Below are 23,300 nucleotides of genomic sequence, written 5' to 3' on the forward strand. Positions count from 1 at the left end.
CCTAAGGAGCACGCCCTGTATCTGGAGGCGGCTGTGGGACCTCGTGTTGCTCCGTGCTGTACTCTTGAAAGCATGTGTGTTTCTTTTTGTGCGTCTGCATGCCTCCCACCTAGCAACCCTGTTCTGTGTCTCCTCCCCAGGGGCAACCCTCCTGCCAGGGACCAAGCCCACAGTGGACACGGTGTCAGTGCAGCCCATCCCAGCCTACTGGTATTACGTTATTGCCGCCGGAGGTGCTGTTGTGGTGCTGGTCTCCGTCGCGCTGGCCCTTGTGCTCCACTACCACCGGTTCCGCTATGCGGCCAAGAAGAGTGATCACTCCATCACCTACAAAACCTCCCACTATGCCAACGGGGCCCCTGTGGCCGTGGAGCCCACCCTAACCATAAAACTAGAGCAAGACCCCAGCTTGCGCTGCTGAGAGCCGAACAGGAACGAGAAAGCAAACAAAACACAAAACAGACAGACAGACAGAAACTAAGACTTCAAATACGTTGCCTCAGTTTTGCACTTTTTTCCTTACCTAGCATTCGTGTGAACTCTTAGGTATCTCCACCCCTTCTCCATCCCCCAGCCCTCCCCGAATCTTTTACAAACTCTAAACTAATGCTGCATCTTGGATCGCCAGAAGAGACACACCGCCCCTTCACTTCAGAAGTGAATGCTCCCTTTCTATTACTTTTCAAGGATACTTGGGGTGTCAGGTGGGGGGTTATTTTGTTTTGTTGTGTTTGTTTGGGGAGTATTTTTTTTGTTGGTCAGCCTCTTTGGGCTTTGGGTTTTTTTCTTCCTCCCAGTAGGCAACCTGCAAGGGAACCTGATGGTGAGCCTGGAAGCTTGTGTGTGAGGCTCGTGCGCGTGTGCTAAACCTGCGTGTGTGAGTGTGCACGGGACTGTGTGTGTCTGACTGACTGAATGTATATTTAGAAACAGCCCCTTTTTACTTTGCTTGTTGTTGCTTCTACTTGCACAGGGAATGCTTTTATTTTTGTTTTTGTTGTTGTTGTTGTTAATTTTCCCTCCTTCCCACCTCCTCCCTGGAAGGTCTGGGACGTGTTTGTGGTGAATGCCCTAATTTGTTTACTTGGGGAAGAGAGCAATGCTTTTTTGTTGCCTTATCTAGCTTTGGCTGGGTTTCTTGTTTGATAGTGTTAATGTCTTGGGTGCAAATTGAGAAGAGGCCAGGCTGGACAGTAGGAATGTCCACCTCAGATGGCTAGAAGAATCCTAGAGAGGTCCATAGACGTGCAAAAATTAAGATCTCTCCATTTTATTCTTTCTGCAGCCAACATGATAACACAGCCATTGTTTGGAAGAGGGAGGGGAAGTCCTCCTCTTCCCCCACCTGCAAGTGAATCTATTTAAAGTTGCCTTATATCAGAGAAGCTCATAATGAATGTTTTGTTTGTATCTGTTAAAGCCAGCCTTAGGATAACACATAGACTTCAGCAGTTCTTAGTGGATGCTAAATACTGTAGTTTCTTGAGAATTGAAGGTTTATTTATTTAATAAGTATCCTCGCTCTGGGTTCTGATGGTTTTGCTCTTACTTGGGGAAGGGGGAGAGGGCTCCTCCTTGTCTTTCTGCTAGAAATGTTCAAGGGACAGTATAGTTACTCTCTCTGGGTTTGGTTTTTTTTCCTTCTGCCCAATCCATAGCTGCTGAATCATAAAAATTGCCCGTTGGCTTTCTAGAATGTCAGTTTTGCGTTTGCTAATGTTCTGCTTCCTTAGAGCGCCAGTAACATCTAGCAAGCCAAGCCCAGCCAGTGCAGCTGGGGGGCCCAGCTATTGCTGCTGCTTTAACTGGGGAGGCGAGGAGGAGCCTCCACATGCCTCCGACTGTTGAATGGCCCAGTGTCTTGTAGTGGAAATGCCTTATATAAATTACTGAATGATGACATGCAAAAGTGGTTTGAATTGTTAACCCTAATCTGTTTGCAGGCAAAAAAGTACCTCCAGTGAGCAAGGTTCTCCATCTTGTTTGTGTCCATCTATGATGAGTGATCAGATTCCCTCCCCCCCTTCTAAACTTGATAGTGCCCATCCCTCCTTTGTCCATTAATATTGCATAAAATGAAACAAGGTTAGCAGCTCTGTTAACTTCCCTGCAGTGTTGAGCTGCCTTTTGGTCTGGGAAAAAGTAGAAATACAAACTGTGCTGAAGTGGTATTGGTCCCTGTTGCAGCATAGCCCTTATCCCCAGGGGATGGGGGTGTCACTCTATCCCCCTCCTTGCCTTAATTCATGTAGCCAGTTTCAGTTCCCTATGCTGGTTTCATAGCAGATTTCAGTGGGATCCTCTCAGCTGCAGCAGCAAGTGTCTAAAGCAAGCAGGGAGTGCAGAACAGCCCAGGGCAATGTGCCATGGTGAGTGCATTAGGCGTGGTGGGTGCTCTGGGCACCACTGCACCCAGGCCTGGCTCCCATGAGGTTTTTGAGAGCAGCAGGGACATGCCTATCCCACAGGGCCAGAATGGACCCAGGGAGCTCCTGCAACCTGTAAGACAGTGCCATTGAAAGGTCCCTGGAGGGGGGCTTCCAGGGCCAGGGTGCTTTCACCGTGAGCCTTCTCATCACACAGCACTGGTGTTGCAGTGCATCTGGTTTGGGATGTGGAATCCCATCCCCCTCGGTCAGCTGCAAATTAAAACAGATGTGAAATACTGACTATGCTTACTGCATTTTCAGGTCAGCCCAAGCCATGTCAGCAGATGATATTGTCCCATTTCCAAAGTCAATTTAGGCTCCCTAGTTCAAATGATCTCACTTTGACCAGGTTCACCCCCACAGACTTAGCAAGTGTGCATGGGTGTGTCAGAGAGGAGAATGTGGCACCCTGTCTTTCAAACCAAAATCACCAAAGACAAAATAGAAGGTCACTTCGAGATTTTTACTCCCAGTTCTCCCCTAATCCTTGAGCCCTGACATCCCCAGCGTTGCCCAGTTGCCTGTGTGTGAAAAATATCTTGTGGAATTTGAAATTCTTTGAAGATGTATTGTGTGGAATGTAATAAAATGATGATATTTTTATACAAATATCTGGGGTTTTTCTTTCTTCTTCTTTCTTTGCTAATGAGAATGCTGTTGGTTGAAGCAAAGCAGAGTTTCAAAACTCTTTGGAACATCAGGGATATTCCTTTTAGCCAAGTGAAGCTCCAGTTCCTGCTGCGTGCAGACCCAGCTCCCAGCAGCACAGCTGCTGTGTGCTCCCTGCCTCGCTGTACTCAGGATTGAGCCATTAATAGCAGCTTTTAGATACATTACATTTGTACCAGTTCTTATGGGAGTTTTGGGAGGCTGGACCGACTCTTGGGATTGTTTGGGGATTTCACCAGCGTTGCCTAAGTGCTAAATTGCTCAGTGTGATTATGCAGAATTTCTCCAGCTGGGGCCCCTGGAGACAAGACATCCGACTTTTCAGGGCCCCTGGGGCTGGCCTGGCTGCCAGCTCAGCTGAGCCGCACTCTGTCCCTGAGCTCAGCAAAAAACGGATAAGCCATTACCAAAATTAATAATGAAAATAGCAATGCTTTCCTCTTCTGTACAGTCCCTGTTTCTGCGTGTCAGACTGTGCAGGGGCCTGTCCAGGACTAGCCTGTCTGCCACAGCACCAAGTGTTTGGACAGGTGTATGTCCCCTGCTATCCCTCCACCTGAGTGCTCCCAACTGATTAGAGAGACCTCTGCTACAGCAGTTCTGCTTCCCATCTCCCCTAGGTGCACCTTTTACCCCTTCAGCAGAGTCAGCAGCATCACATTTCATGTGAAATATATTTTGCTGCCAGTCTGAGAGGTTTTTCCTTCCCTCCTTCATTTATTTTCCTTCTCTCATATTCTTTACCCTGGCATAAAGCTCAGCTTTGCGATGAAACTTCCTGACTTTACTAGGAATTCAGGCCATCAACAAAAAAATAATTCAAATGTGATCCCTCACACTGGCTATTCAAACACAAGCAAAGCTGAGGACCCATGCTGCCTTTTTGGGAGAGGGCTTTTTTTTTTTCTGTAATTGTACAGCAAAGCAAATTACACTTGCAATTTGCATTTTGTACACTTCAGCGACTGTTCAAGCAAAATTCAAAACAAATATGCACATGTGAAAAACAGGGAGGGAGAGACTGACTGATGGCTTCCCAACAAGGAAGAAAAAAATTCTGTTAAGTAAACAGACGAAAAGGGAGAAATCGTTCAGGATTAATTATTCCTTACGTGCGCCACAGACAGATTGGCCGGAGAGTTGGGTGCTGCTCAGGCTGCAGCACATCCTAGGGAAGAAAGCAGCTAAAATTAACATGCTTTGTTTAAGGAAATAAATACAGCTTAGTGTGATTTTCATGCAAACTCTTCTGCAAGTAACTTCAAGCATTTAAGTGTCTACTAAAAAAAAAAAGGAGGAAAACTTTTGGGGGGAGCAGTGGGGGCTCTATTTTTCAGGCAACAGCATTGTGTCCTGTGTGTCATGGGGAGGCTTTGGGTGTGGTTCCCTGGTAGTACGTGCTGTGATAGTGTCAATCTTTTTATCTTATCTCTACAGTTGGTGTTGTGTTGAAGGAGCAGAAGGGGGTCCATGGGCAGTCTTTGTAAGCACTGGGGCAAAGCCAGTGCCTGATGGGGATGTGGGAGAGGGAGCACTGACCTAGCAAAGCAAAGCAAAGGGTGCCATGGGAAGGGCTGTGCTGTGCCTTGGCAATGTCAGCGTGCCCGAGATGGCTGATCGGGCAGGAGCAGGCTGCAAAGCTCATTCAAAGCCGATGGACCGGCTGCACAGTTGGGTCAGTCTCCTGCCAGGGCAGGCACCTGCTGGATGACACTTGGCACAGGGACCCCAGCGCTGCTTGCTCTCCCTTCAGGCTGTGGGGGCGAGGTTGGCTTTTCCTGGCCTGATGGAAATGCCTCTGCTGCCACGTGCAAGGGAGCAAGGTAGAAACCAGGCTGTGCATGGGGCTATGTTTGGATTTTTGTTCCTCTAGAAACCCTGAGAAAACCTACTGACTTTACCAGGGCCAGCCCCCACTTACCCATGTCAGGGCGGCAGAGTGAGGCGTGCAGACAGCAGGCGAGGCCCCGAGGCAAGCTTGGACAGCCGCTTGGCTTTCCGCCACAGCTCCTCCATCAGTGGCTCTGGCGGCTCTTAGCAGAGGCTGCAGGCGTGACTGCCAGTTTGAGGAATCGTGTCGTTAGCCACTGCACTGTAAAAACAAACAGCAACAAGGGGAGGGTGATAAACATACCAGGATGCCACAGAGCTGCCAGCTTCTGCCCCAGCTCCGAGCCCTTGTGTGGCGGTGGCGGAGGACAGTGCTGCCCTTGTGCTGAGGAGATGCTGGGTTTGGGGTAGGTGAGCTCAGCACGGAGCACAGAACCCGTGTGTCAACTCCTTACCCAGCTTGTGCAGAGCTGAGAGGGAGAGGATTACACTGTGTAATGCCACAGTCACACCGTACACACACACTTGCCACCACCACTGTTTCCCTGGCCTGCTGCCGCTGCTGAGGAGAGGTGCAAAAACGGGGCTGGAGAAGGGGTCAGGCTGCAACAGGGTATGTCTGCTGCAGGGAAGGTTTGGCAAGTAGCCACCTTGGCCATCTGCCATGTGTGCAGCAGGGCCAGGTGCCACATGTTGGAGGGCAGCACCAGGGCTGGAAATAGCTGCTGCTCATGGCCACCTCCACACCAAGCCTAGCTTCATGTCTCCAAGTGCTTTTGGTGGGGAGTATTCACCTGCCCAGCCATACTCTCCCACTTTATCTTCATATGGGAAGCCCAAGGATTGCAAGAGGCTCACCCGTGCCCCCAGTTTGACAATGGTTCTGTGGTGGTCTGAGGTGTGCACAGTTGGCCACCACCAGGGCAGCCCCAAGGCAATCTGAGAATAAGGTCCAGCAGCTCCTGCACTGCAGAGGGAGGCCAGGCCAGGGAGTGGCAGCTTGTTTGCTTTCTTTAATGCTCAGTTGTAGCCAAAGCACTGTTTTAATTTGAAATTTGGCAGGGATTTATCCCTTCTGTAAACTAAAGTAGTCCTGTGTTTCTGGAGGAGTGGGAAAGAGAGAAGTGAGGTGGATTTTCAGCTGGAAATAGAGCAATGGGGGATGCAGAGGGAGTGTTTCTGCCTGGAGCCTGTGCTGCTGCTTTGAGAAGTGCTTCTCCATTTGCCGAGGGTGGGAGGTGTCACCCCCAGCCCCCAGGGCTCCCAGCCAGAGGAGCAGCGCTGCGCAGCCGCCAAGCAGAGCGGTGTCAAGGCGAGGCCACGGCGGCTGCTCTGCTGTGTCAAAACAAAATGATGTGTGTTGGAGTCACACTATTGCTGTGGAGAGAAAAGGACTGGGAATGAGCAAAGAGAGAAAACCAAGGATGAGAGCGGAGCCGGAGCTCTGTCTCTCTATGCCAAGACTGAGAAATGGCAATTTCTGACCCCGTTTTCCTGGCATTGGCTGTGTTTAATGTTTCAGACCCTCATGGGCACTTGTTTGGCAAAAGAGCAGCAGTGTACCTCCCACGCTCCCTTCACTGGTCAGGATAGCACTAGCCAAGAGAGATGTTGTAGCAGCAGGAGAGGGGGGTGAGCATGTAGCTGACTGCCCTCAAGTCCTTTCCACAGTGGGGAAACAACCATGTGCTGCTGATTTCCCCAAAACCAGCAATTTGTTTTTCTTTCTCCTACACACTCTGCTTTTTTGTCCCAGCAGGCACAGCCACAGATATTATTGGGAATGAAAGACTGTAGGGAGCAGAGCTCACAAAGCACCCATCACCTGGTGCATCACTTTCAACCCCAGAGCTCATGGGCCCCTGCAGAAAGTGGGGAGCAGGAGCACAGGGATGGTGGGAGTGCATCCTGGGTGCTCTCCAGGCCAGGCTGTCCTGTGCCAGAGTGGCTCAAGGCAGGCAATACTAAGATTTGGAAATTGCTGCAAGTTTGATATACTGTTTGGGAAAGGCACCTTCTGCTGAGAGGCCCATTTTGTTCAGCCAGAAAGACTCCAAGAGGGACTACAGATAATCTGTAAATGCCTGTTGTGTAGAGAGAGATGCCAGGTGATAGAGCTCTGCCCGAGGGTGATTGAGCTCTCCTCACTGACCTGGCAGGAGACAGCACCTGGTGCCTGCACTTAAACCAGACAAAGGCTAGAAAGAAACAGCAATTTTTTTCTTGACAGTTGTCTTGTGCCTTGGAAGAATGTTTCCAGGTTCCAGCAATCAGGGCTGGGTGTTCTCTCCAAAGCAATAGCTCTTGGCCTGGTGTGGAAGTCTCTGCCAGAGGTGGTGCTGCTGCTGGTAAGCCCATGCAGGAGGGCTGGCATTGAGCACCTGTGGTGGTGGGAAGTAGGTGCTAGGCCGTAAGAGATGCTGAGCTGAGCTTTGGAGAGGTGAGCTGCCTTGGGCAGGTTTGGAGAGCTTTCCTGCAAAAGGCATGTGTATGTCTGTAGTGGGACACCAGAGAACCGTATCTGTTCTCCTGCCCCCCTTGTCCACCCTGGCACAATCCCTCCCATCCCTGCTCCTATTTTAAAACAGATGTACACTGAAACTCTTTAATCTCTGGAAATACTAATTCTCTTCTGCTCTCCCTCCATGTGAGTTCATACAAACATGGCACTTAAATCAGCCCTTATCTGATTAGAATTTTATCTTTTTTTCTGGTCCCATAAATTAGCCTTTTAGCTGGCAGTGCTCTCAGATCCAACAGATAGCAGCTTTTCTTGGCATCCGGCTGTTTCCAGCATCATTGCTAATATCATCTTTTGGCCATGACTGGCTTGGTGCTCACAGCCATCATTTGACACACGGGCTTTAAAAATGGCCTCTCACTCAGAAGAAATAATTTCTCATATTTAATTACAGTTTTCCCCTAACTTTCTTGACTACCTTTCTCCAGAATATTTTTTCCTTTTTAAAATGCAAGGTAAATTGTGCCTGAAATCTGCCCTTTAAGGAAGCAGCTTTCCACAACACAGAGCAATGCATGTTTCTCCCATTCTGCCCACCACCTTGCAGGGCTTTACTGAGGACCACTTTCTAAGGGAGTTGCCTTCTGTGGCCTGTTCCACTTGTGACAATATTGCTGAGACTTGGCCCAAAGGAGCCTAATTGATGACAAACAGCAGGCTAGATTCTGTGACAGGCTAGATTCCTAAATCATCTCCATTCAGAACTGAACTGAGACCACCAGCTTCAATTCCCACAGACGCCCACACAGCCTGAGCTGATTCAGTTAATGACTCAAGAAGCCCCAGAATGGAAAAAGAAACATTGAATTATATTTTTCTAAAGCTTTCCAGAGGGTGTAGAGCCCTGCATGATAACATACAATCAAATAGCAATGAAATGGCATGTGGGGAACAGAAAAATGAGGGCCTGAGGAGGAAGGAAAATGGGCAAGTAGGAAGATCTCATTTAAGCAGGACTTAAGAGTTGTATTAGCATGGGGAATTGAGCAAATCACTAGAAGAGTAAACAGATTCTAGGCTGAGCTTTTTGTATAAATGTTCTCTCTTTTCAAGTTTTCCCAGTGCTCCTTCCTTTCAGGCTGGAAGAACTGGTGTTCTTTTGAAAGTGTTGATTAACCAATACTTTTTTATTTCTGGCTTTTCCCTCAAGGTTACCCTGGGAAATTACAAAAGGATCAAATCTCTAGCTTGTTCTCACACAAAATTTAGAGCAGCTACAATATGGAATGTCAAATGACTTCCAACAGCCTTTCTCCACACATGGACTCCTTGGGCAGACTGTCATCTAATTTCGACCTCTGCTCATCTTTGAGCAACATACAGTTTGTGTAGGGTTGTGTGGATGACACGGATGGCAAATCTCACTGCTTGTCTTCCAATGGGTGGCTAGCAGTTCAGATGTCTCCACGTGTGAACTGCTTTGCAAGTTATTTTTCCACATGTTTGGTTCTAAATGTTTGCAAGAGGCCCTCAGGCAGTTCTCCCAGCCCTAAGATGTTGCCATCTGGCCCTGTCAGTTCGAGAACTGTTGAGAAATCATGTGAATTTGCCGCTGAAGTGAGGATTTACAGAAGGCAGTGTGCACCTGTGTTTCTTTGATAAGGTACCAGCAGCCTTGAGACAGCATAACTACCTGACTCACTAGACTCACAGAACTCATTGGCAGGAGGGGCAAGTGTTGGGCTGCGAGCCTTCCGTTGCCAGGTTCACTTGCAGATTCAAAGAAATCCCTTAATTCTTTGGGTGCAGACACAATTCTGCCCGAGGAACAAGAGGGTATCATTAATACCAGCAGAGGATCGCTGCCATCAGGGATCAGGTGATGTTGGGGCAGCATGGCTTTCAGCAGAGACTCCGCTTTGGAAGTGAACCTTAAAACGTCATTGGCATGGATTGCCTGACACAATTGTCTGGGATAGCAAAAAAGTGTATTTGACAATTCAGGATACCTTTTCATGTCCTAAATATCCATGCAAGTATGCAGAAATATTCCTTCGTAAGGTTTTGAGTAATTTCTTTGCATGTGGCTTTTTAGCCACATGTTAGGTACAAGTTACAATCTTTAGTTTTGGTTGTTTATAAGTTACCTCTTTAAAGTCTTCTTGACATTTTGGCGCAAGACATAAAGTAATCTTGGTTCCAACCGCAACTACTTCCAAGGTGTGACTTCTATCGCTTTCTAGTCCCTGATTTTTTGCATTCCTGATCATTTCTAGACACCTTCTCAGTTGAGGACCCCAAGTTACAGTCAGCTTTGAAAACTCTTCACAGATTGAAACGAAAAGACATTTTCTTTTGGAAAAGTGGAAAAGAGCCATGGTAACTGTATGCAGAGAAAATTATAGGAAGACTGCACATGAAAATTACTTACTTCTGCTCAGATTATAATATGTGCATTTGGTTACTCGTCCTTGCTCTATGCTGAACAATAGAAAGAAATGTCACCATTAAAAGGAATTTGGTCCAGGGAAATGTTAACATAAGGGCCTAGATATGGACACCCATTTGCCTCTCTCTCCATTTCAGCCAGCTTTTGCATTAAAACATATAATGAAGATACATAAATTCCTCAAATTACTATGAATTTATCTGAAACTCAAATAGGAACTGGGTCATTGAAGCTCTATATCCAGTCAGACATATGGGAAAAGATGAAAAGTAGAGTGTGTGCTAAATGGATCCAGCATTAGTGGCAAATAACGACAGGCACTAAGATCCTATTCAAAGGTGCAAGGGTAATACCCGTGAGCATGTTAATAGTGAATTATGGCCATTATGGAGGCAGCAGTGACAATATTTTAGTGCTATTCAAATTGTCTAGTTTCTTTGCTTTTCGTTCAGTCTCTTTTCTTCTTAAAAGCTGATGATTTGGTGGTTGTGAAATGTGATGTAGTGTGAAGATCCTCTTCTCTCAAGTGTGCAAGAGCCTTCATTGACTTTGGCCAAGGGAAGAAAAAGAGCTCCTCCTCCTTCCACATGGAAAAGCCATGTAGCAGTTTAACAATTACTTTCTTCTGGCCAGTCTCACCATCTGGTGGCCAGTGGCAATGATGCCCCCAGAAGGCCTCTTTTAATAAACAGTGCTTCCCATTTTGTTGTTCTAGTAAACTTCCCAAGAATGGAGGATGACTTCCCAAGCTCTGAGCAAGACTTCGAAGACAACGATGATCCAGGTTGGTATCCAAATGCCACATGGACAATTCAGCTGTGGTAGCATGTGTTTCACTATCAGATGCTAAAATTACTCACAAACCTCAGTTTTAGTAATGTTAGGAGCTAGAACTCACTTGAGAACATACATTGAAGTGGTGGCTTAGTGTTCAAAGGCATTGGTTTTCTTTTCCTGTTTTCCTTTTTCAACAGCCAGCAACCTTGCAAAGTCAATATATTGTATTTGTGTTAGGACAAGTGAAACTGATCTTTTAAGCATTAATTCCTGCTTGCATGGCATTTTGACTTGTAAATGAAGAAAATTAAGTCTGAGACCGGTGACAGATTGATTCCATAGTTTTGAACCTAGTGGCACTGGAAGGGCCAGAGTTTCAGTGGGTGTAAAATGCTTGTATGCTATGTCAACAGTCTGATGTCTAAAAGTGAATCAGGGTACCTAACTTTCTTGGTAACTTGGTGCTTCGCAATATTTCTAGATCTGGGTTAGTGAATCCTGCTGAGATATTCCCATATATATACTTTAGCTTTTGTAAAGCCATCACAGCTCCAAGTAAGAAACGTATAAAGGCGAGAGGGAAATAAAAAGTGATCCCTGGATAATAAGTGCCCGTTCTGCTGCAGATTACTTTGGATCGGATAGGAACGACACACTGTTCTCTACTAACTCTCCAGGAACCCCGAAGCTGGACAAAGAGAAAAGCTGGCTCTACACCCTGGATCCCATCCTGGTGACCATTATAGCAATGAGCTCCCTTGGTGTCCTTCTTGGGGCCATCTGCGCTGGTCTGCTCCTCTACTGCACGTGCTCATACGCTGGGCTATCCTCTCGGAGCTCCACCACACTGGAGAACTACAACTTCGAACTGTACGATGGCATCAAGCACAAGGTGAAGATGAACCATCAGAAGTGCTGCTCGGAGGCCTGATGGGTGCCTGGGGATCACCCTTGGCATTGTGCCTGGTGAGGTGGGCTGGCAGGGGGGTACTTCTTTTGCTGTTTTCTATGGGAACTGAATGCCATAACAGGAAACAAGGGGAGCAGGAGTGAGGGGAGGCAGTGCTCCTGCCACCAGGTCTTGTTGCCAGGTCACACTCCACCACGACCAAGTGGCTTTCCTGCAAACCAGACTGTGCCGGGTGAGAGGGGTTACTGAGCCCCTTGTTTGTTGGTTCATCTTCATTTTCTGCTGATGTGAGTGGCTGGGATGTGGTGAGGGAGCCTGGTTTACCTTTTGGATGTAAGAAACTAAATGTTGATTGTTATTTCCCACCTCCTTTCTCTGGTAACTTGCTGAGAAGGCTGAGGGATTTCTTTAGAAATAACACACACACACACACACACACACACACACACACACACACACACGGAGCCCCTGTCCATTTTAGACTCCGTCCAGATATCATTATTGAGATTTGTGCACTTCACACTAAGAACAGGAAGCTGCAGTTTGCAGTCCTGAAAATGGAAGAATGTTGTTACCTTCAACTTTCCTTCTCCTGGTAGCAGGGGAAAGGTGGGATACTGGCTTTACTGTCAACAGTAACAACAGTGCTTTCTGAAATCATTAAGAAAGAAAATAGAAGGGAAACCCTATGTGTAGAAGCACCTCTTTGAGAGAAGCTGAAGAGCCTTAAAGTGATTTGTGAATAAGAGCCATTTATTAATTCCAGATCTTTGATTGCAACAGCTGAGGCCTTCATCAGGAAGGCCTTTATTTGAATCTCCCACCCCTCTTGAGCCTGCCATTTTTCTTTTTGCTATAATGAGAAAATTGCAGCAAACAAAAGATAGAGCCTGTCAGGTTGCTGGCACTTAGGCAATGGCTTTGGGAAAGGGGGCTTCACTTGGGGTTTGACTTGAGGTACAGTGTTGAGGCCTCTCCAAAGTGCCAGGAAGGGAAAATGAACAGGGAAGGAGGCTGCAGCCATGCCCACAGCCCTGGGGAGCCTGGCCATGGTGCCCACTGGCACCCCCTCACCTTCCTGGTGCTCCCTTCTCCCTGGAGCTGAGGGTGTGAGCTGGTGCCATCAGCATCACTGGACCAAACAGCTGCTGCCCCATCCCCTTTGGAGCAAAGCTGTGCTGCTCCTGTTCAGTAGCAAAAACCCCAAGTTCTATCTATGAGCTATGTTGTTGTTTTTTTTTTTTACTTTGAACAAGTGCCTTAGAAGTATTTTCCTCCAGCTAATGATCAGTGCTGTAGCAAACAGCAAGGGAGGCCTTCATCCTTCCCCACAAAATGCTCTTCTTCACCACTCTTTGCTGGTTAGAGCTCAGCAGAAATCTGGTCCTTCTACTTTCAAATGGTCTGGCTACATTGTGTGGCAGCTGGTACCTCTCCACTTACCACTGTGCTGTGGGAGCGGAGTATTGTGAAAACAACTGAATGGAGAAAAAGGGTTGAAATACTGAACCCCAAACCAATGCCTTCATTTCCAGTCCAGTACAAATGGATCACCTCTATCAGCTTGCATATACATAAAAAAGAAACCTTTCTGTCACACCGGGTTTGCTTTTCCAGGGGCTCTTTGGTAATACCTGGCATGTCCTGATTTTTACATTTTACACAGCAAGTAGTTTGGGTTAGGGATGGCATTATTTTCTTTACCAACTGTGATTGACAGAGGTGTGATGTGTTGTGAAACTCAGTTTGCCCAGCCCCACAAACACATCTTGCAGGAGTCCAGGTGTTTGGGCACACAAGCAACATCTGGAGAGGAGATGAGCATGGGCACATGTGCAGTGCCACAGCTGCTCCTTGGTACTGTGGCAATAGGAACATTTGTCTAGTATTTCATGAAGAGCTCCCTCAGACAACAAGATTTTAGGGGAAAAAACCCTTCTCTGCTGTAAGAAAGGTGCACGTGTACTGGGGGAGCAGGTACAGCAGCTGCGTCATCAGAACATCCACGGTTCGTACACACACGCAGAGATGCGCACACACAAAGGCTTTCATTTTTTTAATTCACACTGTGCACCCAACAAAAACAGCAGTAAATGTGTCTCTGATTCTCCTTTCGAATCACCTTATTTCTTTTGGCGTTTTTCACAGACAAATTCCACTGGGGTATTTTCCTGTACAAAAGAAACAGAGGCAGTGAGAGGAAATGTACCAGACCATTTCAAAGCTGGATTGCTGCTGCTCAATGATTTTATCCCCATCAAATCACCAGAGAGGGGAAGGATGAATGGAAAAGGACCATACAGTAGAAAAACCAACTTAGGCAAACAATAGGTGAAAATATATAATTAAAAAGGTGATGTTATGGTGTCTAGTAGGCGTACAGAGAGAAGAGTTCATATATACATATATTCAGAAATAGTGTGTTTGCACACGCACGTGAATTCTCTGTATGTATCGTGTATGTGACTTATTCCGTGGGACTGACTCGTGTTAATGTATCTCTTGATCTGGGGCAGGAGAGTACTGCTGACCTTGGCACTAAGGTGGCATGGGCCCAGCGAAGCGCCCAGCCCACGCGTCCCGCTCGCCCCTGGCAGCTGGGGCAGGGCCCACGTGTGAGCTCGCCAGGCGAGACAAGGCCGATAATGCTGCACAGCCAATACCTCACTTACCTCTGCCGGGTGCTTTACTGTTATACGGAAAACTGTGTTTGATTGTAACTTCAACAGGGAGGAGGGGGAAAAGTCATCAGTGCATTCAATTCATTGTGTCCTCCTCTGCAAATAGATTAGGTTTGCTGATTGCAATTCCCTCTGTGAAATTCAGCAAAGAAACAAAAAATCGGCATTAATGCCTTTGCTTAAATGGGCTGTTGCCTCCACAGGCTTCCCATGGCAGGACATGTTGCTAATGGGCGGGCTGTAGTTCTGGGTGACTTCATTTTGTGGGAAGGTGCCGGAGGTGAGCACGAGAATTAAACCATTAAGAAATTATATGCAGAAATGGAAATTTTCCAAGGTTTGCAGTTCAAGGTATTTGACCATTTACTGGCTGAGCCAGGACTTGCGGACTTAAAGAGCTTTTACTGTGATTCTTTGGTGTAACAGATAAACAAAATGAAACAAAAAATAAAACTGTGTTTATATGATTTGTATAAAAACCTTTTAAAATTACTATTTAATAAACATTATGGTAGAGATTTTGTTTCAGTAACTTTCTTGTACATGAAAGAGCAGAAACAAGGAGACCAAACTGCAGAGGGCTGTGGGTAGGAGAAGCCCCAGCAAAATGAGGTGCACCTGGAAGGACACAGGGCCGTGCCCACTGCTCTCCTTTGCTGTGCACTGTCTGTCCCTTCGGATTACCCCAGGCTGTGTGGCACACCAAGGTGACATGGGGTTTTAACACAGACCCAGTGCACACACACAGAGCATTTCCTATCAGAGTTGGGGATGGCTGGAAGCTGTTCTGGCCCAAAAACAGCACCTGAGAGTAAACCTCAAAGGATCTGTATCCTTTCCTGTCACCCTGTGTCATGGCCCAGTGCTGCCAGTGATCCCACAGAGGAGTGCAGTTTTAGGCTAAAAATCATTTAGAAAAATCATTTAGGACTTAAGTGCATTTGTGGGAGCCAGCCTGTCGCAGTTTGTCCACCTCACAAGGGTACAGGTGCTAGTATCCCAGCATATCCCTGTCCTGTTTCTGTCCTGCCAAAGTGAGCAGCGACTGGGATGGGGGTGGTGTTCTGAAGTTCAGCTTCAGCCCTATTCTTCATCACAAAGACCGTGGGGACTTCTGGCAAACCCCAGTGCCAAGCCTGGCTCCACATACTTATCTTCTCCACCCTCCCTCAGCTCTGTCACACCACCCTGGTGGCAGCCCAGGCCCAGGGGAGCCTCGTGTCTCACAGGGGTCCCAGTACCCTGTTGCAGGCAGCCAGGAGCCACTGCAGGGCTGCAGAAAGCAGAAGCTGTGGAGGGGGAACCTACAGCTTGGAAACCCTTGTTTATTTATGGACACCCTGACAAATGAGAGCCAATCCATCAAGCTCTGGGCAACTTAAGAGCAAATGAAATTTTGCTGCCATCTCCAACAGGGTGACCCCCTCCCAAAGCGTCTGTGTGTTACAGAGGGTCTTTAAGCGATGAAGGGTGGCTGGCAGCTTAGATGAAGATGACAGTGTAGCTGCAACCTTGACAGCTCTCCTCTCACCTAGGAATAAAGAACTGATGTGCAGATTGATACCTGGGGGAGAGGCTGTCAGAGAGCAGGACGGAGACGGCAGATAAGCGACTCAATCAGTGTCAGACCTGTCGTGCCGTAACACCGCCTGTAAATCACTGCGGTTTAAGGGGAGCCTCCGCTAACGCAGGGAGCAGAGAGCAGGTAATAGAAACACAGCGGGCAAAGCAGATGTGTGCTCTGGCTGAGGTTAAAAGCCTGTGAGCTGGGCTGAAGCTGCTGCCTGGGTACCAAGGGGAGGCAGGCACCCACTTCAGGAAATTGAAATCTTCAGGCGTTTTTTTCCCGCACAAGCTGGGATTGCACTTGGATGGGGCTGCCATGGAGCCGGCAGGATGGGGTGGGACCCAGAGTGCCCTGGTGCATTTGCCACGCACACAAAGGTACCCACTGCAAGCAGAGGCCGGACAAGTGGGGAGCCATGGGGGGTGTTTCACATGGCACAAGCGTAATCAGGGCAGGCTAATGAAATTGATTTCATCATTCTCGGGCTGCTCCAAGATGGGGATCCAGCCACTCCAGCACATCCTTTAGAGTTGATTGCAATCGTATGTGCACCCTTGCTGTTTCTCTTGCCCCTTCTTTCAAATATTCCTTTTCTTTTGGATTTAATGGGAAATCTTTTCAAATAATGACTTGCTCTCTGGACAGCTGGGGGCTTGGCAGTAAGGGGAGCCATGGGGCTGAGCTAATGAGTGGATTTCTAATTAATTAATTGCAGGCAGGTGCAAGTAGAGCCTCCCATTGCCTCACTCTCTTCTGTCTCTCTCTGAAGAACGCCTCTGTCTCCTGGAGCCTGGCACTATTGCCAGCCATCCAACAGGACTGAGCAAAACCTGGTGCTAGCTTTGCCGTGGACAATGACTTTGCAGGCAGGGAGGCTGGTGCTCCACTTCCTCCCTGAAGAGACCACAGGGAGCCTGTCCATTGCATCCATAACTGCCAGGCCCCCTAAACCATGATGACAAGCACCCATAAAGGCACTTTCTCTCCATTGGGAAGCTCCCAATGGCCCCTTCCCATGAAAGTTGAATGGCTCTGTTCAATAGCTGTATCAAAATAGGTCACATCTTCCCTCTTTAAATCCCAAATGGACAAATTCACCTGGCCATGAGACATGTTGGTGAACCCCCAGATGCTGACTCCTGGTGAGCTGGGCACTGGGGACCTGACTGCAACCAGTATCACCACTGCTTTGTCCCTGCTGTGTCCTTCCAGCCTTACTGTGGCGACTCAGTAGAGCCTTGTGATGTAAATACAGAGGGTGACACTGAGTTTTGGTTTGTATACATCTGTAGCAAAATTTGCATTGAATTCAATAGGTCCCTGTTGTCACTCACACTAATCAGGTAGGACTAGGCTTTCCTATCTATGTAACTCCTGTTACATGCAGTGACCCGTTTGAGGCAACAAACTCACCGTGTCTAAAGCAGTTTAATGGGAAAATAACTAATCCTGAATGTGTTGAGAGAGAATGACTCCCCTCTCAGCTCCTGTGTCATAACTCAGTTGCACTACTAATATCCGAAATGGAAAGCACTGAATTAAACACTCAGCAGCTCTATTCCCAACTTGGCCAAAAATGAAGGGAAGAAATACAGCTCTACTTCCCTGTGCTGCAGCAGTGGGTGGAGGGCTGCAGGGTGAGCCAGCCCATGCTGGTGGCTCAGGACTGTTTGCTGCAATAGACTTTGCTAGCATTTCCTGGGTTAAATGTTTACAAACCTAGAGAAAATAGCTGCCCCAGATATTGTTGATAATTTCCTATCAGGTCCCTCCTGGCGCAGTGCAGGGCTGCTTTGTCACCCTTTGGATCAGCTGCCAATCTCATGCTTAATAGCAGACTTGACTTCTCTACAAAAACTCAAAATTTCTAGCCCTGTTTTTGCCCTCATGGTCTCTCAGGTTTATACAGAGTAACTGTGCCCTGGCTCCCAGCCCAGCTCTCTTCGCAGCCCTAGAAGCACGCTACCAAGCAGAGTGGTTTCAGCAGAGGCACAGGACACCCCAGTGATGGGCTGTGTTGAGCAACGCAGCCGTTGCCAAATGCATTTCAACCTCATATTTTAAGAAGACATTTAATGTGCTTACCAAGGCTGGGGAGCCTTTTACACCACTGCAATAATCCAGCACTCGGCCATGAAATCCTCAGCACAGTGTCACATCCATCCCTTTCAGCAGAGAAGTTTTATTAACTTAGGGTGTGAAAAGTTTTGGAGAGCAAAAGTCTCTCTTCCCTCTGAGAGAAATAAGGATGATTTAAGCAGTCTGGGTGTATTTGAGATGGAGAGCGAGTCCCCCAGCTGACACATCAGAGGGAAAAACTGTAAGCCGAGGCTGCATTTATTAAAGAAGGAGGCAGAGGCTGTGCAAAGCCAACCTTTCTAAGCACTCCACGAGAGCATTTTAATAAAAAGCACAACAAGCCCACAACAAATCATGTCTTGAAAGCAAAAAAAAAAGTCAATTCCTGTCAAGGTTTGAAGAATCGTTTGAGCTTAAGGAAAAGCGAATTCCTGCTACGCTCCCCTCCCCTGCCCTCCTCTCCCGTGCGTGGAGCAAAGCCATGGCAAACGCCGCCTGTGACACACCGCAAATCACGGCGGAGAGCGGGGGGGCCGCCGCCGGCCCTCCGCGGGAAGGCCCGCAGAAGGATTGAAGCTTAGAGAAAATGGAATTTATAGTCAGAGCATTAAAATATTAAAGGGCCTTAAAGAACAGCCATGAATCTGATTTCACAGGGGGGTGGGACACAAGTCTGTCATCAGGCAGAGACAAACGGCTGCTGGACTTGACAACTCACATAAATCTGGCAGAGGAGAAGAAATAAAGCCCAATCAGACGAAAAAAAAAAAAAAAAAAAAAAAAAGATGAAAAGATTTTAGGGCATGAAGTGTGAAAAGGAGAGGGTAAGCTAAAGAAGATAAGGAGTTGAAAGCAGAAGAGTGATTATAAAAATAGCAGCAGAAGTACTGATGGAGGTAGAGGAGGAAAATTATTTTAAATGGCCAGAACTGCCCTGGTGGCATAGGTATTTTTGACAATCTTGCCCAAGACTGCATGATTTTCTTGCACAACAAGAATTTCTTGAGTTGGCTTCAACAGCTCAGGTCTGCATGGACAGGAGGAGGAGCAGTCCCCACCATGAAGAACACCAGCTTCGAGCTCCCTGGCAAAGAGGGCACCGGCAGCCTCATATGGCCCCACTGTCTTCAGGAGTGAAACTCCTCCATTTCCAGAGGCAGAGCAGCACTCACCAGGCTAACCCCATAACCCCACATCCTGCTCCCCACGACCAGCAAACCCCATTACTGAACTGGAGATTTTTTCCCCTGGGATGTGTCTCCAGGCTGATCCCAGAGCTTCCTCAAGAGCCATGGCCATTGCATGGGGCCAGGCTGTGGATGGTCTATTGCACAAGAAGTCAGTGGGATGAGCCTGCCCAGCCCACTGACCTTTCACCACACCTCACTAAGGGACCCCTCCAGTGGGGTCTCCCCCAGAGACAGCCAAGCCCCACTGAGAGTGGGACAGCTGGGAATCAGCCCCTCAGCGCCTCAGGGCTGCTGCCACACTGTGTGAGGAGAGACTGCAAATCCAGCCAGGAGCCGCAGCCAGGAGCCGCTGTAAGTTGGGAAACAGCGTGCAGTGAGGACTGGCTTTATGAAATGCTGTCTGTAAGCCAGCCCTCCCTCTGAAACACTAAACAAAAAACAACATTCAGATACATTTCGGAGGAAAACACAAAGCATCTGGTTCCCTTCGCTGGTGTACATAGCAAGAGAAAAGTTGGCAGTACATTTGCTTACCATAAAAGAGAGAGCTATGCAAAAAAAAGCCACATTAGAGTAACGTTGCCCAAAACAGAGTTAAATGTCTGCCTTGTTTTGAACGTGCTCATGGTTGAAATGTGAGCAAAGGTCAGTCCAAATTAATGAGAACTGAAAATGAATTGGCTGTGCTGAGACTGGCACCCTGCCACCACATCTCGCCCAGCAATTCTTATTTATCCATTTATTTATTTTGTTGGATGAGGAGATATTCTGCAAACACATAGAAAACCAGGCCTGGTGCTCCCTATGGGTGACACACGCTGTTTCAGCCAAGCAGATGTGGCTTGTGGCACCCATCCCTGTGCTCACCACATCCCTCCTGTGCACCCACACAAGGGGGGTGATGGGAGCCTGGCCTGGAGCCTTCCGGGGGTGCTTTCCCAGGTGGTGGTGACCCTTCCTAAACACCCTGAGCCAAAAGCACATCTGAGGGATGAGGATGGGGATAAGCAGCAAAGCTGTGTCACTTCCTGCCACAGGCTGTCCCTTTACCACTGCCCATTGCTGCCACTGCAAGAAAATCCCAGTGTCAGGAAGGTGCCACTTCCCTGCCAACACATGGCAGACCAGTTGTGTCAAGGAGGGTGACAAATGTGCCACCTCAATTTTATGAAGCAGAAGGAGTTTTCCATGGCTCTTTCTGACACACAGGCTGTGGTTACCTGGTGAAGCAGTTAAAAACTGTTTTGGTTTAGAGGAAAGAAGGAGGAAGAAAAAAACAGTTCCAGTTCTGGCTTTCCTCCTGGAAAGGGAAAGCCATCTCAGTAACTCTTTCTTTTCTGAACTTCAAATACACAAGTACTTAATGCCATTCAAGCAGTTCCTTCCAGCTGCAGCACACTCCAAAGGGCTGGGACAAACATGAAGAAAACATGCTGAAGTGGCCAAAGGCAAAGGCAGCAGCACAGTTAACCCTTCCCCAGGCACCCCCATGAGGCTGTGTGCCTTGGGGATTCCAGGAAGGGGGTGGTGCAAAGCACATGAGCCCTTTCCCTGGGATGAGGAGCCCCACCCCTGCCCCCACCAGCTCTGTGGACACCAGGTGCAGACACGTATCAGCAAGGAGCATCCTAATCTGGGCCTGGTAGCATCATGGAGTGAGTGACAGAATCCCACCTGGAATCTGTTTTTCAAGGATAGTATCTTTTTTCCTTTTTTCTAAAGGAAGAAGTTAGACTATGAGTTTAGAAACAACGTTAGCCTCAATTTAAGAGGAAGAGATGGGTAACAGTCAGCCCCTTTAAGGCAGTTTCACATCTCAGCCACAGCCCATCCGTGCTGTTGGCATTGCCCCAGCTGGCATTGCCTCAGCCAGGGCCACAGGCAGGCACAGGGCTCTGGGCACACACTGGATTAATTATCCCCAGTGGCCATCATCAAACATCCAGGGCTCTGCTGACAATGCCATGTCCAAAGCTCATTAAAACAGAGCAGTGCCACACTTGGGAACAAGCAGTGTACTGCTCTTGGATAAAATCATTCCAATAGTGCTTTGCAGTCCGTGCCATGCAACGATGCCAGACCACAGCACATGAGCAGGGGGCTGTAATGGGACCTGAGCAGCTCTAAATCAGGATCTCTTTCAAGGGCTGAGGAGGACAGTGAGGCTGGGTGGAAAGGTAGAGGGTTTGGTGAGTGATTTGGGAGGATGGGAAGGGCTCCTGTATCTTGTATTTCTGGATATCCAGTGTCACAAGCAGGACATTGCTCAATGACTTAAAAAATTAACACCTCTGCCTGAGGTTATCAGCCTCAGGATAATGACAAGGTTGTGAACACAGCAATGTTGCTGGAATTGAAGAGATTCAGCATTCTGACTCCGGAATAAGTTATGATGCTTTCCTCAGATACTGAAGATGAAGCAAAGATAATGCTGATGAAGTGCAGGGAGCCACACACAGCCACAGTGACTCATCACAGCTGCCCAGGTGACTTTGCAGGCTGGGGAAATATTTGCACAAGTTTTAACAAGTGTTCCTCCTGATGCCAAGGGATGCCCTGATGAATTTGGATGGCAGTGGTAGGGTACTGGGCTCCTCTGACCAGGCAAGGGCACAGAGTTCTCCTCTGGGCATGCAGGGATATTCACATCCTAAAAACCTCTGGTTAGGAGACCCAATGTGCATTGTAATAAGTCCCTGACAGAAACAAACACTTCTTCCAAGAAGGGGCTAATTATAAACTAATTATAAAACACTTCTAGTTGACATCCCCATTTAGCCTAGGCAGGATACACTTTGGCATGGCCTGCAAACATGGACAGTGCTGCCAGACCTTTTCCCATACCCAGCTCAGCATCCTGCACCTCTTCCCTAAGCACAGGGAACTACAGGATTTGGTCCACTGCAGGACAAGGACAGGAAGACCTGTTCCTCCTGGATGTCCCCCTGCCCCGCAGTCCCCACGCAGAGGGGCTTCACAGTTACAGCCTGAGACACCCACCTGCATCCACACAAAGAAGGCACAACCTGCAGAGGAGTATCTTCACATGGTAAGGAGGCTCCCAGCATCTGCTGCATCATTCATGGTGAATGGGTGGTGAGGCTGGAGCTCACGTCTGCTGGACACGCTGCCTAATATGAATCAGAAGTGTTATCTAGGGTCTTAAAATTAAACTTTTGTTTGCACTTACAGAGGAAGAAGATACACCCAGACACCATACAAAAAAAAAAAAAAAAAAAAAAGATAAATACAATCCATTAGCAAATTAAATAAAATCAAGGCTGGGACTGTGTTTTTGGTGGCATTGGTTTTTGCAAGAGCCCCACGCTCCAGCCTCAGAGGTCACTGGTGAGGCAGGATGCTGCCTTTATACTGCTCCTTTGGTGCTCTGCTTTACAGTGGAGATTAATTTAGAAAAAAGAAAAAAAGGATTATTGAAAAAAATTTACCCCTCTCTCCTCCACCGCCCTCCCCAAGCAGTGATGGGGGATAATGAACTGCTGGGACTGTCATCCAAAGAGTGCTTAATGACAGTATTCACTCCGTGTGTGTAGAATTGGCTGTTCTCAGAGCTCTCATTATGAATAGTTTTCAAGCTGTTTTGACTATTTTCTGTTACAAAGAGGAACTCACTGCTGGCTGCCTATTTTCATCACTGAAGCTGGCCAATGTAATCCACACGGAGCTGTGACACCATGGCCAACAACTAACGCTCCCATTCTCTCACCTCCAATTTATGGCAGTGCAGAAGGACCAGGCTCTCCTTCCCTGTCCCTTGCCTTCACTGCTTCTTTTTTGGGCTCACACTCTGGTTTTGTAGGTGATGCTTCTCTAAACTTTCTGGATACAGTGTCCCAAGTCGCATCCCCTTGTGGTGCTGGATCCATGGGTGTCCATGGCACTGCCGAGCCTGCCCCTCCAAATGTCCACTTTTGGGGGCTGTGAGTCCTCACTGAAGGCTTGGCAAGGGGAAGGGGACCCAGCCTGAGCTTCATCTGTGCTGCAGAGACACCAAGAAGATGCGCTAAAGCAATCTGTTCTCCCATCTTTTCGCAGACCCTTTGCCGTGAGACACAATATTTCGGAGGGGCAGCTGAAATCTTGCTGGTGTTAATTTAGTTTCGGTCTGCTCGCTGTTAACTTTGGGCTCGCTGCGCTTTTTGTGGCTCCTTTTCTTTAAAGAAAGCTTATTTCTCTTGAAACAGGGCGAGAAGCAGCTTGGCACCACAGACACTTTAAAGATGTTTGAACATTTGCA

General features: G+C 47.8%; 1 protein-coding gene and 1 long non-coding RNA gene across 7 annotated transcripts in view; one reads left to right on the forward strand and one right to left on the reverse strand.

The window, feature by feature from the left end:
- Positions 1–14,724, forward strand: part of NRP2 (neuropilin 2) — an 89,228-nt gene extending 74,504 nt beyond the window's left edge. For 2 of the 6 annotated variants that reach the window (XM_058839453.1, XM_058839454.1), the window contains exons 16-17: positions 10,554–10,622; positions 11,242–14,724. In XM_058839453.1, coding sequence (XP_058695436.1) covers positions 10,554–10,622; positions 11,242–11,546 — 374 coding nt within the window. In that variant the 3' untranslated portion in view covers positions 11,547–14,724. Of the gene's footprint in view, positions 1–140; positions 3,033–10,553; positions 10,623–11,241 lie in introns of those variants that run through there. The other 4 variants (XM_058839455.1, XM_058839456.1, XM_058839458.1 and 1 more) reach the window with 2 other exon arrangements.
- LOC131579478 (uncharacterized) lies at positions 4,046–5,519 on the reverse strand. Its single transcript, XR_009277717.1, has 3 exons — positions 5,233–5,519; positions 5,020–5,154; positions 4,046–4,266 (listed from the first exon to the last, which is right to left on the reverse strand). It is a non-coding gene; the product is annotated as an uncharacterized LOC131579478 (long non-coding RNA).
- Positions 14,725–23,300: the final 8,576 nt, after the last annotated feature.

Source organism: Poecile atricapillus, chromosome 5 (genome assembly GCF_030490865.1).
Source record: "Poecile atricapillus isolate bPoeAtr1 chromosome 5, bPoeAtr1.hap1, whole genome shotgun sequence".
Classification (NCBI taxonomy): Eukaryota; Metazoa; Chordata; class Aves; order Passeriformes; family Paridae; genus Poecile; species Poecile atricapillus.